The following is a 17371-nucleotide window of genomic DNA, read 5'->3' as shown; positions in this document are numbered from 1 at the left end:
TCATTTAGTGACCATGATCGATAATTAGGAATCGGAGCTCCGTCAGGGAGTGGATTGGGGAAAAGTCTTAATGGGAATGCGGATGGCTCTAGGGCACTGGGCCCATGTCCACGAGTATGACTTTGTGTACTACCTGTGGGGCCGTCACAGTATTGATTTCCTTGTGACAGATCTACTTCTCCTGTAGCCGCACCTGCATTGTTGGGAGCGGGTGTTACCCCGTCTCCCTGCGCTCCGGCCCGAGGATCGTCTCCTCCCTGTTGGCCAGGAGCACCCGCTTGGGGTGGAACATATATGGCGGTGGTCGATGGTTGGAGGAAGTCCAATCCTCATCATCTTTTTCCCAACCCTTAGGGGCACTTGGTGAGTGTGCCTTTGTTTCTTTAGCAACAATAACAGATGGATGTTTACTATGTCTAGGGCGATTCACCTGCTCTACTCGTTCATCCACCTGCTTTCTCCCTCTAGTACACTGCTTGCTAACCCTTAGGCTCATTTCATGTCGTTCCTCAGCTTCCCTTTTCCAATCTCCAAATGGCGACCAATTTACTTTCTTTTTACCTCTTCTACCTGGGTCTCTGTCTATAAGGCACTCCTCTAGACATGTTATTCTCTCTAAATTAAATAAACCATCGGGTGGAAATGGCGTGTTTTCACCCTTAGTCCACTTTACCCATTTTTTTAGGTAGTCAATTGAAGACTGACCACAATTCTGGAGCATAAAATAGGCTGGTGTGCCCTTTGGTGGTGTTTTACTTGCTCCGGATGATTAAGATTTTTGACAGTTTCTGATCTCACAATTCTTTCGGTCAACCGAGTTCTCTACGCCCACTTTTCCTGGCCGTCACGTGGCCTGAAAAAGCTCTTAATTTGGGCTCAGTCTGGGTGTGTGAGAGATGTTGACATGAACCAACCATAGTTGATCAATCAGTTACTGCTTTTCTCAATCAATCCTTGTTTTCCTGAATCACAATTTTCCCTAGTGACTCTTCCCGTTTCTCTAATTGCAATGTCGCACAAAGGTATTGAACACAACATTATAACAAGGACAACTAGGACAATCAACATTCACGCGAGTATACAAATTATAACCTTAAACTCTATCTAAACAAATAGTCAATTCTCAGTCCTTAACTTATCTTAATAAAACTTATGGTCCTATCACACAAGGACTCTGATCCTCACAAGAATCACCTTAATTTATGGTCCTATCGCACAAGGATTCTGATCTTATCACATAAGGACCGTCGATCGATAGCGCTCTTTTTACTTTTTCCTAATGAAAATCTCCCCGGGCTGTTTCAAGATATTTCCAGGATCAGATCCCTTCTGCCTACAAGCTGAGAAGGAAATGATTACAACAAATAACTTTAGCTCTTAAATTTCGAGTCTCGTAGATCGCAGTACCTCCTCTGTCGAAAACAGATTACATATGCGATTCAACAGTAAAGAAACTTCTTGTGAGCAAAAGGCTCACCTTATTCTGGCCAGTGAAGTCTTTCACTGAAGAGGCACTATGCCAGCATCTGTTTACCCACAGGGTAGAGAGTAAGCGATCTCGGTGGAACCTCCAAGAAGTAACTGTCGAAATCTCAACTCACAATATACGACTCTGACACCTCCAGCTCCGGCAGATGTTCTTTTAATTTTTACTTGCAGCAAGGGAAGAGTCTCACTCAGTCAAAGGCTAAGTGAAGACCTCTCATATGGTACAGTTTCATGAGGTATTTATACAGTAAAAAAACAAGTTATGGTCCCATCCTGTGTATTGGTTCTGCCTTTGCAGTCAGCGAATACAGATAAAGAGTTAATGATTACCACATTCTTGTCTTGACATTGTTTCCAAATGTCTCCTTTGTCAGAGTTATTGGTGAGCCAGTCAGCCATTACTCGATTAGGGTGTGATAATATGCTATTACTGGCCTTGCATTGTGTCAGGATTGTCCAGTTTCCTGGTCAGTTATTTGGGCCCATGATTTCCATAGTGGATGATTGGGTACTTGGCTTCTTGCATATTATAAATGAGTTCTGTACAAGAGATAATGGCTGGTAATTTGATTATCTCTTAGCGGGGTGAATTGGTGCTGCATGGATAATACAGGGGAGCACAATGGGTGGTACTTGTCTCAGCAGGACAGTTTAATGTTGTCTGGTGGCTATTAATCAGCTATCAGCAGTTTCAATCCAGGTTAGCATGTTTGTGCAAACAGACTGTCTGTTGCGGAAGTTTCTGGAAGGACCAGGACTGCATTTTCTTTTATGTGAAAAAGGGTACAAAAAAACAGTGTAATGCAGCTTTAAAAAATACATTTCCACAGTACTGCTACAATATCAGAAATGAGAAGTTGTATATAGTTTTGAATAAATATTTCATAACTGTTAGGTTAGTTACTGCAACAGAGAAGTGGGAATCTAATAGAAGTTTTAAAAATTATGAAAGATTTTGAGAAGATAATTCATGAATGATTGTTTCCGCTGGTTGCTACAAACTGCTATTGAGCTAGATGCTATAACGTCATTTTAAAAAGGAATTGGTTAAGTTTTTGAAAAGGAAATCAACTTTCACATGTATTTACATAACACCCAACTAGGCCTTTATGCTATTGCCATTGATTCTAGAGCACCTCGAGTCTCATCGCTGAGAGCATGCAGAAATCACAGGCAGCGGAAAGAGCGTGCGGCAAACCTGTCCCACCCATCCTTTCCCTTAACAACTATCTGTCCCACCTGTGACAGGGACTGTGGTTCTCGTATTGGACTGTTCAGCCACTGAAGGACTCATTTTAAGAGTGGAAGCAAGTCTTCCTCGATTCCGAGGGACTGCCTATAATGAGAGCTGTTCGAGTACATTCTATTGTTTGTCTGTCATCAACTCCTGAAAGAGTTAAAACCATCCAGTTCAACTTTTTACAGTAATTGGAAGCCTCTGACTGCAATTCCATAAACTATCTCCGCTGCATGCTCAGGCTGAACCCAATAGTGCACAACGTCCACATTTTATTCAACAATTGAGTTATATATTGAATATCCATTCCATTAACAAGACTGCATTTTACTGCTGGAATTTTGCCTGCCTACTCTTTCTTATCCCCAACATTGCTGAAATCCACATTCATATGCCTCCTTCTCATGAAGGAATGATTTCTGAGTGATATCCTTGCCCGCTTCCTTGTCTCCAGATTTTATCATCATCAGCTAATCCAGGATTCTGTGACTAGTTGTTTCCCACAAAAAGTCCTGCACACTAAGTTCCGATAGCTCCCTATGCTCCTGTGTATTGATTTCAAATCGCCCTCTCGACTTGCTCCATCTTAATTGGGAACTCATAAAATCATCGAAATTTACAGCACAAAAGGAGGCCATTCGGCCCAGCGTGTCCGTGCCGGCCGACAAAGAGCTATCCAGCCTAAACCCACTTTCCAGCTCTTGGTCCGTAACCTTGTAGGTTACAGCACTTCAAGTGCATATCTAAGTACTTTTAAATGCTATCAGGGTTTCTGCCTCTACCACCCTTTCAGGCAGTGAGTTCCAGACCCCCACCACCCTCTGGGTGAAAGCACTTCTCCTCAAAACCCCTTTAAACCTCCTACCAATTACTTTAAATCTATGCCTCCTGGTTATTGACTCCTCTGCTAAGGGAATTAGGTCCTTCCTATCCACGCTATCGAGGCCTCTCATAATTTTGTGCACCTCAATTAGGTTTCCCCTTAGCCTCCTCTGTTCCAAAGAAAACAACCCCAGCTTATCCAATCTTTCCTCATAACTAATATTCTCCAGTCTTCGTAAATCTCCTCGCTACCCTCTCTCGTGCAATCTCATCTTTCCTGTAATGTGGTGACTAGGACTGCATGCAGTACCCAAGCTGTGGCCCAGCTAGTGTTTTATACAGTTCAAGCATAACCTCCCTGCTCTTTTATGTTCTGCCTCAGGTATTAAAGGCAAGTATCCCATATGCCTTCTTAACCACCTTATCTACCAGTCCTACCTTCAGGGATCTGTGGACGTACTCCAAGGTCCTTCTGTTCCTCTACACTTCTCAGTCTCTTACCATTTATTGTGTATTCCCTTGTCTTGTTAAACCCTCCCCAAATACATTACCTCTCCGGATTGAATCCATTTGCCACTATTCTGCCTAGCTGACCAGTCCATTAATACCTTCCTGTAGTCCAGTTTCTTCTTCATTATCAACTATATGGTCTTCCTTGAACAAATCCATGTTGACTGTCCTTGATTAATCTGTGTCTTTCTAAATAAAGATTTATCCTGTCCTTCAACATTTTTTCAATAATTTTCCCACCACCAATGTTAGGCCTGCCTGTAATTACTCCATCTATCCCTCTCTCCCTTTTTAAACAACGGTACAACATTAGCAGTTCTCCGGCACCATACCTGTAGCCAGAGAGAATTGGAAAATGATAGTTCGAGCCTCTGCTATTTCCTCTCTTGCTTCTCTTAACAGCCTGAGATACATTCCATCCTGGCCTGGAAATTTATCAACTTTCAAAGATGCTAAACCCCTTAATACGTCCTCTAATATTTCCCACTCCTCCTCCCTGATTGCAATGTCTACATCATCCCTCTCTTTTGTGAAAACAGATGCAAAGTATTCATTAAGAACACACCTCTTCCGCCTCCACACACAGGTTGCATTTATGGTCTCTAATAGACCCTATTCTTTATTTAGTTATCCTCTTGCTCTTAATGTATTTATAAAACATCTTTGGGTTTTCCTTGATGTTACTTGCCAATATTTTTTCATGCCCTCTCTTTGTTTGCCTAATTGCCTTTTTAATTTTGTGCCTGCACTTTCTATATTGCTCTAGGGTTTCTGCAGTATTGAGCCCTCGGTATCTGTCATAAGCTTCCCTTTTTTTCTTTATCCTACCCTGTATGCCCCTTTTCATCAAGAGGGTTCTAGATTTGTTAGGCACACCTTTCTCCTTTAAGGGAACATACTTGCTCTGAACCCTCACGATCCCTTCCTTGAATGCCTCCCACTGCTCTGACACTGATTTACCTTCAAGTAGCTGTTTCCAGTCCACTTGTGCTAAATCACATCTTAGCTTCGTAAAATTGGCTTTTCCCCAATTGAAAACTTTTATTCCTGGTCTATCTTCGTCCTTTTCGACTACTACCCTAAAGCTAAGTGAATTACGATCACTAGCAGAAAAATGCTCTCCCATTGATACCCCTTGCACCTGCCCAGCTTCATTCCCTAAAACTAAGTCCAGAACCATCCCCTTTCTTGTTGGGCTTGCTACGTACTGGCTGAAAAATTCCCCTGAATGCTTAAAAAAAATTCTGCTCCCTCTATACCTTTCACACTAATTCTATCCCAGTTAATATCAGGGTTGTTGAAATCCCCTACTATTACTGGTCTATTGATTTTGCACTTCTCAGAAATGTGCCTATATATTTGCACTTCTTTCTCCCTCTGACTATTTGGCGGTCTATAGTACACTCGCAGCAGTGTGATTGCTGCTTTTTGTTCTTCAGTTCAACCCATATGGCCTCATTTGATGATCCATCGAACATATCATTCCTCCTCACAGCTGTAATTGTTTCTTTAATCAATATTGTGACCCCCCCTCTTTTATTCCCCTCTCTCGGCTGTAAACCCTGTAACCCGGAATGTTGAGCTGCCCTTTCAGCCATGTCTCAGTAAAAGCTGTAATATCATACTCCCATGTGCCATCTTCTATATGTCCCTGCCTGCATCCTTTGTTCTGACATTAGATTAATGTTCATTCCTCTTCTCCTTCATTCCAGAGGTCAAACTTTCAGCCATCATTCTCTTGTCCAGTTCTTCCCAAAGCACATTGCCTTGGTATCTTCATCCTTCCCTCATAAAATCCTACATCTTCTACCATGGCTTTAGTCATTTTTTCTCTCTCATTCCCTCCCCCCCTCTCCCCGCTCCCCCTACAATTCCTTTCACTTCTACATCTCTTTCTTGTAGAGTATTCTGAACCATTCAGCTTGGAGTGTTATAAAAATATGAATAAATGTATATAGCTCTTTCATAGGTAACGTATTTAGATTTGTAAGTGATTGGAATAATACAGTAATTGTTATCTTGAACATCACACTTGTTACATTTCTTTCGCTGGAAAACTTAGTTTACCCAAGTACTGGATAGTTATGCATATGTGAAATTATACAATTTCCTCCCTCTCCTTTATCTTGCTTTGGAAAATTATGTAATGGGTTTAAGTAAGGATAGTGAGTATGAGACACAGCTCTCACATAAAATTGACTCCTCCTTTCTCTGAAGTCTACATCAAAACTCCCTTTTTCTTTTGCTTGTGGGAGAATCAAGATAACCCTGTGTGCAGCAGAATACTGATTGGCTCTCATCTACTTTTTGATTAGGTTTAAAAAGTTTGCCTTCATACCTGCACAACCAGATATAGTGACTTTTTTGTGTAGTCCGTTCTTGATTGTTTTTAATTCTCCTTATTTCAAATTCTCATTTCCGGAACTTTTTGAACCTCTAAAACTCAATTTTTAATCAGGATATAAGTAGATTTGGGTTTTGGAGAAATAATATGCATGCATAACTTCAACCTCCCAAAAGGAATAAAGATCCAAAGCCATCCAGTGGTTCAAACAAAGTAGCAGGAAAAATGTTCCATAGTGAATTTTCTCTGATAGCTGCGATGCATATCTGTGATGGCTAGAACTTTCATATCAGTTTGCACTTCTATTAAATGGTGTATAAGTGTGTAGATAGAGAAGGAGAACTAATGGGTTTCCTGCTTCCTGCCTTGCTGCAAGGGAACAATGGGTGGAACTATTACCATAAACAACCGGTGAATGATGCTAAGTCATAAGTTACATTTATACTGTATCGCAACTAGATTTGTTCTTGCAGCGTTTACATTTGTGCTCTGATTAGTGCTAAATACCAGCCCTGGAGTTTACATTTCACATCAAAAAACACAGATTATTGTTTATTTTAGTTTGATGCAAAATATTGAATTTACGAGTTTTAATTTTATGATGAGGAAACAGTTTGTTCAGAATTAGTGCTTTAGTTTTGGACTCTTTCTGCTTCTGAATCTGTAAAATTTAGGAAGTTTGCAGTTACATATGAGGTTTTTGATCACATTGACAGTAAACCACTTTCCAAATTGGGTTCAAGTTGTAATGATTGTCATCATCATAGGCAGTCCCTCGGAATCAAGGAAGACTTGCTTCCACTCCTGAAGTGAGTTCTTTGGTGGCTGAACAGTCCAATACGAGAGCCACAGACTCTGTCACAGGTGGGACAGATAGTCGTTGAGGGAAGGGGTCGGTGGGACTGGTTTGCCACACGCTCTTTCCGCTGTCTGTGTTTGATTTCTGCATGCTCTTGGTGTTGAGCCTCGAGGTGCTCAGTGCCCTCTCGGATGCACTTCCTCCACTTAGGGCGGTCTTGGGCCAGGGACTCCCAGGTGTCAGTGGGGATGTCGCACTTTATCAGGGAGGCTTTGAGGGTGTCCTTGTATCGTTTCTGCTGCCCACCTTTGGCTCGTTTGCTGTGAAGGAGCTCCGAGTAGGGCTCTTGCTTCGGGAGTCTCATGTCTGGCATGTGAACTATTTGGCCTGCCCAGCGGAGCTGATCGAGTGCGGTCAGTGCTTTAATGCCGGGGATGTTGGTCAGAGTGAGGACGCTGATGTTGGTGCGCCTATCCTCCCAGGGGATATGTAGGATCTTGCGGAGACATCGTTGGTGATATTTCTCCAGCAACTTGGTGTCTTACTGTACAGGGTCTATGTCTCTAAGCCATACAGGAGAGCAGGTATTACTACAGCTCTGTAGACCATGAGCTTGGTGACAGTTTTGAGGGCCTGGTTTTCAAACACTCTTTATCTCAGGCGGCCGAAGGCTGCACTGGCGCACTGGAGGTGGTGTTGGATCTCGTCGTCGATGCCTGCTCTTGTTGATAGGAGGCTCCCGAGATGTGGGAAGTGGTCCACGGTGTCCAGGGCCGCGCCGTGGATCTTGATGACTGGGGGACGTTGCTGTGCAGTGAGGTGAGGACAGGCTGGTCATCATCATCATAGGCAGTCCCTTGGAATTGAGGAAGACTTGCTTCCACTCCTAAAGTAAGTTCTTTGGTGGCTGAACAGTCCAAGACGAGAGCCACAGACCTTGTCACAGGTGGGACAGATATTCGTTGGGGGAACGGGGGGTTGGCACTGATTTACAACACGCTCCTTCCGCTGCCTGCGCCTGACCTCTTCATGCTCGCAGTGTTGAGATTCGAAGAGCTCAACGCCCTCCCGGATGCACTTTCTCCACTTAGGGCGGTCTTCGGCCAGGGTCTCCCAAGCGTCAGTGGTGATGTCTCACTTCATCAGGAAGGCTTTGAGGGTGTCCTTGTAACGTTTCTGCTGCGCACCTTTAGCTCTTTTGCCATTAAGGAGGTCCGCCTATAGCAGTTGCTTGGGGAGTCTCGTGTCTGGCATGTGAACTAAGTGGCCTGCGCAGCGAAGCTGATCTAGTGTGGTTAGTGCTTCAGTGTTGGGGATGTTAGCCTGGGCGAGGACACTGATGTTGGTGCATCTGTCCTCCCAGGGATTTGCAGGATCTTGCAGAGACATCGTTGGTGATATATCTCCAGCGACTTGATATGTCTTCTGTAAGTCGTCCATGCCACTGATCCATACAGGAGGGCAGGAATTACTACAGCCCTGTAGACCATGAGCTTGGTGGTAGGTTTGAGGGTTTCGTCTTCGAACACTCTTTTCCTCAGGCGGCACTGGCGCACTGGAGGCGCTGTTGAATTTCCTCATCAATGTATGCCTTTGTTGAGAAGAGGCTCCCGAGGTATGGGAAGTGGTTCACGTTGTCAAGAGCCACGCCGTGAATCTTGATGACTGGGGGGCAGTGCTGTGCGGCGAGGACAGGCTGGTGGAGGACCTTTTTCTTACGGATGTTAAGCGTAAGGCCCGTGCTTTCATATGCCTCGGAAATACATCGACTATATCCTGGAATTCAGTCTCCGAATGTGCGCAGACGCAGGCGTTGTCTGTGTACTGCAGTTGAACGACAAGAGGTTTGGGTGGTCTTGGACCTGGTCTGAAGGCGGCCTAGGTTAAACAGCTGCCCACTGGTTCTGTAGTTTAGTTCCACTCCGGCGGGGAACTTGTTGACAGTGAGGGGAGCATGGCAGCGAGGAAGATTGAGAAGAGGGTTGGAGCGATGATGCAGCCCTATTTGACCCCGGTTCAGACGTGGAATGGGTTTGTAACGGATGCGCTGATAAGGATCACAGCCTACATGTTGTCATGGAGCAGGCAAAGGATGTTGGCAAACTTTTGGGGGCAGCCAAAACAGGAAGACGCTCCATAAGCCCTCACGGTAAACAGTGTCAAAGGCCTTTGTAAGATTGAAATAGGCTATGTATAAGGGCTGGCGCTGCTCCCTGCATTTTTCCTGCAGTTGTCGTGCTGCAAAGATCATGTCTGTCGTTCCCCGTAGGGGACGAAATCCACACTGTGACTCCGGGAGGAGCTCCTCGGCCACAGGGAGAAGACAGTTGAGGAGGACTCGAACAACAATCTTCCCAGTGGTTGATAGCACGGAGATTCCCACGGAGTTGCCACAGTCAGATTTGTTCCCCTTTTTAAAAATAGACATGATCACTGCATCTCTGAGATCTCCCAGCATGCTCTCCTCCCTCCAAATGAGAGAGATGAGGTCATGTATCCACGCCAACAGCGCCTCTCTGTCATATTTTAGCGCCTCAGCAGGAATTCCATCTGCACCCGTAGCCTTGTTATTCTTGAGCTGTTTTATGGCTTTGCCTGCCTCTTGCAGCTTTGGAGTTTCACTAAGGTGGTGGCGGGTCGCATGCTGTGGGATGGAGTCGAGAACACTCGAGTCAAAGGCAGAGTCTCAATTGAGGAGATCTTCAAAGTGCTCCTTCCAGCGGGCCCTGACAGCTTCGGTGTCCTTGATGAGTGTTTGCCTGTTCTTTGCCAGGAGTGGGGTGGAGCCTTGGGAGTTTGAACCATGGGTGGCCTTGACTGCAGTGAAGAATCCTCGTATGTCGTGGCTGTCGGCTACTTGTATCACCTGCGCTTTCTCCATCCACCACCTGTTCTTAAGGTCCTGCGTTTTTTGTTGGACCTCAGCTTGAGCCGTCTGTAATGTTGCTTTGTAGCTCCCGAGTTTGGTTGTTGCTCGAGGCTCAAAAATGCTCTGCGCTTACGATCTATTAGTTCTTGGATCTCATGATCGTTTTCATCAAACCAGTCCTGGTGTTTTCTGGTTGAGTAACCAAGTGTCTTTTCACAGGCACTGGTTATGGAGGCCTGGAGGGCAGACCAAGCGCTGTGGCCATTGAGCATTTCGGGGTCATGAAGGCACGCCAGATTGGCTGTGAGGCGCTGGCCCCGGCATTAATTTATTTGTGGCACTGCTTCTGCTGTCCCCTCTGCTTTTGGGCTATGTTAATATTGATGGATCGGATTAGGCGATGGTCCGTCCAGCGGTCGTCCGCTCCCCTCATGGCACGGGTGATGCACACATATCCTTGCAATCCTTGGCTCGGACGATGACATAGTCCAGCATGTGTCAGTGTTTGGAGCGAGGGTGTTGAGACGATACCTTGTATTTGTCCCTCTGGCGTAACAGGTTGTTGGTGATGAGTTTGTGTTCTCGACATTTTGTCAGGAGTAAGGTGCCGTTGAAGTTGGATTTCCCTAACCCCTCCCTGCCAATCACGCCTCCCCAGAGAGCTGTGTCTTTGCCGACCCTAGCATTAAAGTCTCCGAGGAGGATCAATTTGTCGTCCTTGGGGACGCAGGACAGGGATGTCTTGAGGTTGGAATAAAAACCCTCTTTAGCCTCATCCGTTGCATCGAGTGTTGGAGCGTATGCACTGATGACTGTGGCACATTGGTTCCGGGATAGGGTAAGGCGAAGGGTCATCAGGCGTTTGTTACTCCCACAGGGCAAGTCTTTGAGGCGGCCGACCAGTTCATTTTTGATGGCGAAGCCGACTCCATGAAGGCGGCGTTCTTCCTCTGGTTTTCCTTCCCAGAAAAAGGTATAACCTCCACCATGTTCCTTAAGCTGGCCTTCCCCTGCCCGCTGGGTCTCGCTTAGGGTGGCGATGTCGATGTCAAAGAGTTTAAGTTCCCGGCAACAGGCTGGTGGAGGACCTTTGTCTTACGGATATTTAGCGTAAGACCCATGTTTTCGTATGCCTCAGTAAATACATTGACTATGTCCTGGAGAACGCCTCTGTATGTGCACAGACGCAGGCATCCGCGTACTGTAGCTCGACGACAGAGGTTGGGATGGTCTTGGATCTGGCCTGAAGACGGCGCAGGTTGAAAAGGTTACCACTGGTTCTGTAGTTTAGTTCCACTCCAGCGGGGAGCTTGTTGACTGTGAGATGGAGCATGGTGCCGAGAAAGATCGGGAAGAGCTTTGGGGCGATGACGCAGCCCTGTTTGACCCCAGTCTGGATGTGGATTGGATCTGTGATGGATCCATTGGTAAGGATCACGGCCTGCATGTCGTCGTGGAGCAGGCGGAGGATGGTGACGAACTTTTGGGGGCATCTGAAATGGAGCAGGACGCTCCATAGACCCTTGCGGTTGACGGTGTCAAAGGCTTTTGTAAGGTCGAAGAAAGCCATGTATAAGGGCTGGTGCTGTTTCCTGCATTTTTTCTGTAGTTGTCACGCTGCAAAAATCATGTCCGTTGTGCTCAGTAGGGGACGAAATCCGCACTGTGACTCCGAGAGGACCTCCTCGACCACGGGAAGAAGACGGTTGAGGAGGACTCTAGCGACGATTTTCCCAGTGGCTGATAGCAGGAAGATTCCTCTGTAGTTGCCGCAGTCGGACTTGTTCCCTTTTTTCAAGATGGTCACAATTACTGCATCTCTTGAGATCCCCCGGCATGCTCTCCTCCCTCCAGATGAGAGAGATGAGGTCGTGTATTCGCGCAGCAGTGCCTCTCCGCCATACTTCAATGCCTCAGCAGGGATTCCGCCCGCACCTGTAGCCTTGTTGTTTTTAAGCGGTCTTGTGGCTTTTTCTGCCTCCTGCAGTGTTGGGGTCTCACTGAGGTGGTGGCAGGTTGCATGCTGCGGGATGGAGCCGAGAACACTCGAGTCAAAAGCAGAGTCTCGATTGAGGAGATCTTCGAAGTGCTTCTTCCAGTGGGCCCCACTGCCTTGGTGTCCTTGATGAGTGTTTCCCCGTTCTTGGCCAGCAGTGGGGTGGGGCCTTGGGTGTTTGGCCTCCAGGTGGCCTTGACCGCGATGAAGAATCCTCGCACATCATGGTTGTCGGCAGGCTGCTGTATCTCCTGTGCTTTCTCCATCCACCACCTGTTCGTTAGGTCCCGGGTTTTTTGTTGGACCTCGGCCTTGAGCCGTCTGTAATGCTGCTTTGCTGCTCCCACGTTGGGTTGTTGTTTAAGGCTCAGAAATGCCTTGCGCTTGCAATCTATTAGCTCAATCATTGTAATGATTGTATTGTACATCTGAATATGGTTATTTATTCAATTTAGACCTGCGTTGGGTGGCGGAGTTACATTTATTAGTACAGGTAGTGTCCTAAGAGTGACCATTTGCAAAAATATTACCATAAATCAGCTATAAATTTGAAACAAATACAGTTTTGTAGCTAGAGATCAAAATGTCTTGATTAATGCAGCTGAAATGGAAATTTCCTTTCATGAATTCAGCCCCATTTTCTGTGCTGACATCTGCAGCTGCTCAATTCTAGTATTACAATCCCAGTGAGTATCTGTGAACTCTCCTTTTTTGCACTACAGTATTTGGCGTAATAGTTTTGAAATTATATCCCTAATTAAAGCTAATTTGTGAATGTACAAATTGTTTTGTGAAGCTGAGTTTTGGAATGGAAATCTCTATTTTCAACACTCTGATTTGATAAGCACTTCCAGGTGAAACAGAGTAAAGCCACATTCAAAGTAGAGTAACCCCTAATGTGGCATATTCATTTTTACATTTTTAAACTGCCTATATCAGAAAAGTCATGGCCTCTGCGTGAGATTGCCAAAATGCAGTAGGCTCATGTCCACTGGGAAATAGGTGGATGTTGCTGATACTCATTTCACGTGAGAGAAAATAAATGCAAGAACGTTCATTCCATCAAATAGTATACTTAATTCAATTTGTCGATCTGTTTTTATGTAAGCAAATGCTCGATAATCTTACCTTGACTCCTCTTCAGCTTCCAGTTCTGAGGAACACTTTGATGCTTTCCACCAGAGTGTCTCATGCATTGTGGCCAACTCTCCTTTTTGGGGGTGGGTGGGTGCGGGGGTTGCTCATCTGCCTGCCCTGGAGGGGACAGCCCTCATATCCAGCACTTGCTCTGGCAGAAGCTCAAGTGCTGCATTCTAAAATGGGGCAGTTTCCTCTTTCCTCCATGCAACTGAATGAAATTCCTAGATTTTGAGGCTACAGCAGTACCCCTTTAACAGCTGCTCCACTGTCACCTTAGAACAAGCTCCCAACACCATACCTAATCTGACTTTGAAGCTTGCAATAAATATACTTACTCAAGATTCCATGAGGTCAGCCTTTCTGAAAACCCATGAATGATGCTTCAGAACTGCGACCAGAAAATGTTTCTATTTGTTTTTTAAACACTTCAAACAATGTTTTCTTCATGGCAAATACCTATAATGAGAACCTGAAACAAAAAATACAAAATCTTTTTATTAAAAAAAATTAAGTAAAAGCAGATTGCACTGAGGTTGGATGAAATGAGACAGCTCTGAGGCCAAAAGAAGGGATCTTAATCTGGCATCTAGGATACAGAAGGAAAAAATAAGTTGCTGGTTTGTAGTCTTCATAACCTCAGGCCAATTCCTAACCATGCTGAGTATATACAGTGTAGGCACAGTTACAACCAGGAATAATTAGACCGTTTGAAAATAACAAAAAGGTGCCTTGGGTAAATGGCTTTACCCTTGTCAAAGTTTGGAAGCCAATTATTATGAACTTTATTAAACAAGACATCTTTTATGACGTGTTGTTTATCACTTTGTGGGATGGATCCAAATCAAGTATTTTTTGTGAAGGTATTAATTATTGCTTGTCCTTTAGGATTAGTAATCAGTCATTTTTATCTTATGTGTGTGGCAGTTTAGTGTGCACATGGCTTCATCTTGTCCAGGTTATTTACTGAAATGTTATGATTATAACGTATACTGAATGTTTGGGATAAAAAATCAAAAGTTTTGTCGTAGACTTACCTAATTGCATGAGAAACCAAAGCATGCCACTCACAATCAGTAATGTTCAAAGCAGTTTCATTTTCCTTATCTCACAACATTTGAGTTTTATACCAATTAATATGGTTCTCATTTTGTTTCTTCAGTTACTTTGAAATCAAATGGGAATGCCATCCATGAAAACTGTATAGCACCTCGGCAAGGCGATGATCTTCAGGAGGGAGAACTTCTATTACAAGTAAGACTAGTTCAGAAGAAAATGAGAGCGAGAACAACCCATATTTGGAGAAGTTCTCGATGTATAATTTGTACAATTGTATGAATAATATTTAGGGCTAGAAAATACGACCGCCTAAATTTGGCTGTTCGGCGAACCCGTACTCAGATGAAAAAACAACGCATGAGAAAAGCAGGCGTTGCAGCCTCAGAAATGTCGGTAAGTAGGAAGACCTACAAAAAAGGTAAGTTGAAGTTTCCATTTTTTAAATTCTTTCAGCGATTCATTACTTAAGTGTATTGTGAATGTTTTCTGATTTTTAAATTTTTTTATTTTTGCAATTTATTTGTGTGTTTTCTCTCCTCCCAGGGCCTGTATTTTTGGCGTTGTTGGCGAGATCACGGTTTCCACCGTGAATCCTCATGCAATGCCGATTTTTATCGACAAGCATATTTTTGTGCCAGTTTTACCCCCTTAAAAAAATTTTATTATTTTTTCCCAAAAATGACGTTAAAAACCAAATAACGACAAAAACTGAAATTCTAGCCCTGTATATTTAGTAACTATGTTATTTTGTTATTGTTACCTTACAATATCTGTGCATTACCTTACTGCTGGTGTTACCTGATGGGAGTAGTACAATTATCTAAAATGTTTTATATCTAGTAACAGAATCTTGTAATACCATGGCGTGTTGATAGTTATTTTTTTTTCTACCTCCTTTTCAAAAACAAATTTTACAATTATGGCTGAGAAGCAGATTAGATGATTGAAGACAAGTAGCTGTTAACAATCTGGACTGCTGTCTTCAGTAGAACAGGACTCTCTAACTGCATTTCAATTTGTAATTTTTCAGAGTTTAAAAAAAATCACTTATTTCATGATGCAAGAACCAATAAACCTTTTAAGGACTATCAATCTAAGGTTTCCAGACAAATCAGCCCCTTCACTTCTAATTCGTCATCAAAACACTGTCTGAAAATTAACCACCATGTCTGGGGAAGTAATAGATGCCTAAATTTGGCTTGATTAAATCGTCTTGCATCAACCAGTCTAAATTTTATTAATATTTATACTTTCAGCTCTCCATTAGGATACATGTGAGTGACTGTTGAATGAATTAATCTACTCTTGCCGAAGTGATCAAAAAGGAAGTTAGACTTTAGATCTAATGAACTATCATTTCTTTATAGCAAGTCTTCCTCAATTCCGAGGGACTGCCTATGATGATGAACAAGAAACAATTTGTGATATAATTAGCAGAATCTTAATATTCAACAGCAAGAGTATGTAAACTACTTGTGTAGCTATTATTATTACAAAGGCAGTTCAAGTGAACCAGAATAATTCAGCATCAGTGGAACTTTACTTATTACAAATTTATATTACTCAAGTGTCCATGTTTGACATTATTGGTAAGTTTGGTTAAACTCTGATCTGTGCAAAGCTAATGAGCTAATAGCTTCGAATAGCAAGTCTATCGGATATAATAAAATCTAGTGACTTCAGCTTGTTGCTGACAGGTTTGCAGCTTAAGCAATCATTCTAGGAACTTATACAAGCTTGACTTTCTAAGTCAAACTGTACAGCTGGTTGCCTTTGATTAAGGACGCTTGGCTTTTCCATGGGACATCTGTGTGATGAATCTACTTCGGCTGTTGCAGTATTTCTTCTGTTATCTGATGTCTGCTATCTCAGACCCAACCTCACTTCTGTTCTCAGGAACTTAACTCTTGCATACAAGTGATTCAATGAATTATTTGCTTCTCTCTGTCAAGTAGAGTTCTTAAATTCTCTCTGAATTCCTGTAAACTCCCTCTCTATCAAGAGCCTTCAACATTTGAAACGGTCTGACTTCTCCAATGTTTTAATGTCAAAAACATTTTTTTTAAGCCTTGATTCTCAAAGCAAACCAACTTTTCATATACTGACCAACCTGAATGCACCTTGTGGCAAGAATTCTGTTATTTGGTGAAAATAGCAAAGATATCAAGTACTTCAAGGAAGAAAATTTTTAATTATTTGAGAAAATTCAGATCTACTCATTAGTTCCAAAATGTTTTATTTTGTTTGGCTTTAAATAATAATGGTATGGCAATCCAGATAAGGATTAGATAATTGTTAGGAATTATAAAATCTCCTTTCACTTTTGCCTTGCAAAGATAAGGATGGCTCAAATTTTAGGTAATCTTAGGCAGTTTTTATGTTGGTCAGACAACATAAACTTCCATTCAACCGAGAGAAGCCTGAATGTGCCTAGTGCTGGCTGCTGATAGTAACCACAGATGGCTATGAATGATCTTTTACCCTCAGTGTTGTCTTGGAGCATTAACTCTTTGGGGCCGCTGGACACAGGGCGCACCTACCGTGTTTCTGTTTTTACCGGCATGGTGGATGCAGTGGTCTCTTGAGTGAAATTCCGCTCATTGGCTTTTTTTTTCAGCAGACGTAATGAGGGCAGATGTGTGGTGGTAAGCAGAAGTTCGCAGTCTAGAGGGGCAGAATTTCGGGGCGAGTGTAGTGGCCGCTGCTGTCAGTCATCAGCATAGCGCTAATGATGTCATCACAGTGCCGCGTCACTTAAAGGGAAAAGCCTGTGCGATTTTTTAAATTTTGGTCTACTGGGCCACCAGGGAAGGTTTTGGCTGGGCCAGCGACCTTGCACCCAAGAGGGAGGGTCAGATTACCTGTTGGCGGCCTGGCCAAACTGGGGGTCATAATGGTCGACCTGACATGGCAGTTGGCTGACAAAAAAAAAAATATGGTGGCAGCGGCAGTAAGTCCTCCCCTTTAATGGCAGCCATGTCGCCATTTTAGAATGTCTCCAAGCTCAGTGCACCAGCAGAAAAAGCTGTCGGTGGCACCGAGAGACGGGAGCAAGATTTCTTTGGCGGAATTTCATCATCGGGGGGGAACATCGGTGGTACATGCTCTGA

At 43.7% G+C, this 17371-nt stretch overlaps 1 protein-coding gene across 1 annotated transcript in view; it reads left to right on the top strand.

Annotated features, from left to right (window-relative positions):
* LOC139264468 (aryl hydrocarbon receptor-like) overlaps positions 1–17371 on the top strand; it is a 302097-nt gene that overhangs the window by 141053 nt on the left and 143673 nt on the right. Inside the window, exon 3 of the mRNA XM_070881001.1 lies at positions 14365–14456. Coding sequence (XP_070737102.1) covers positions 14365–14456 — 92 coding nt within the window. The remainder of the gene's footprint in view (positions 1–14364; positions 14457–17371) is intronic.

The sequence above is a fragment of the Pristiophorus japonicus genome, chromosome 5 (assembly GCF_044704955.1).
Source record: "Pristiophorus japonicus isolate sPriJap1 chromosome 5, sPriJap1.hap1, whole genome shotgun sequence".
Lineage (NCBI taxonomy): Eukaryota > Metazoa > Chordata > Chondrichthyes > Pristiophoridae > Pristiophorus > Pristiophorus japonicus.
The sequence above is the reverse complement of the archived record's forward strand: the minus strand, read 5'-3'. Positions and strand labels throughout refer to the sequence as shown.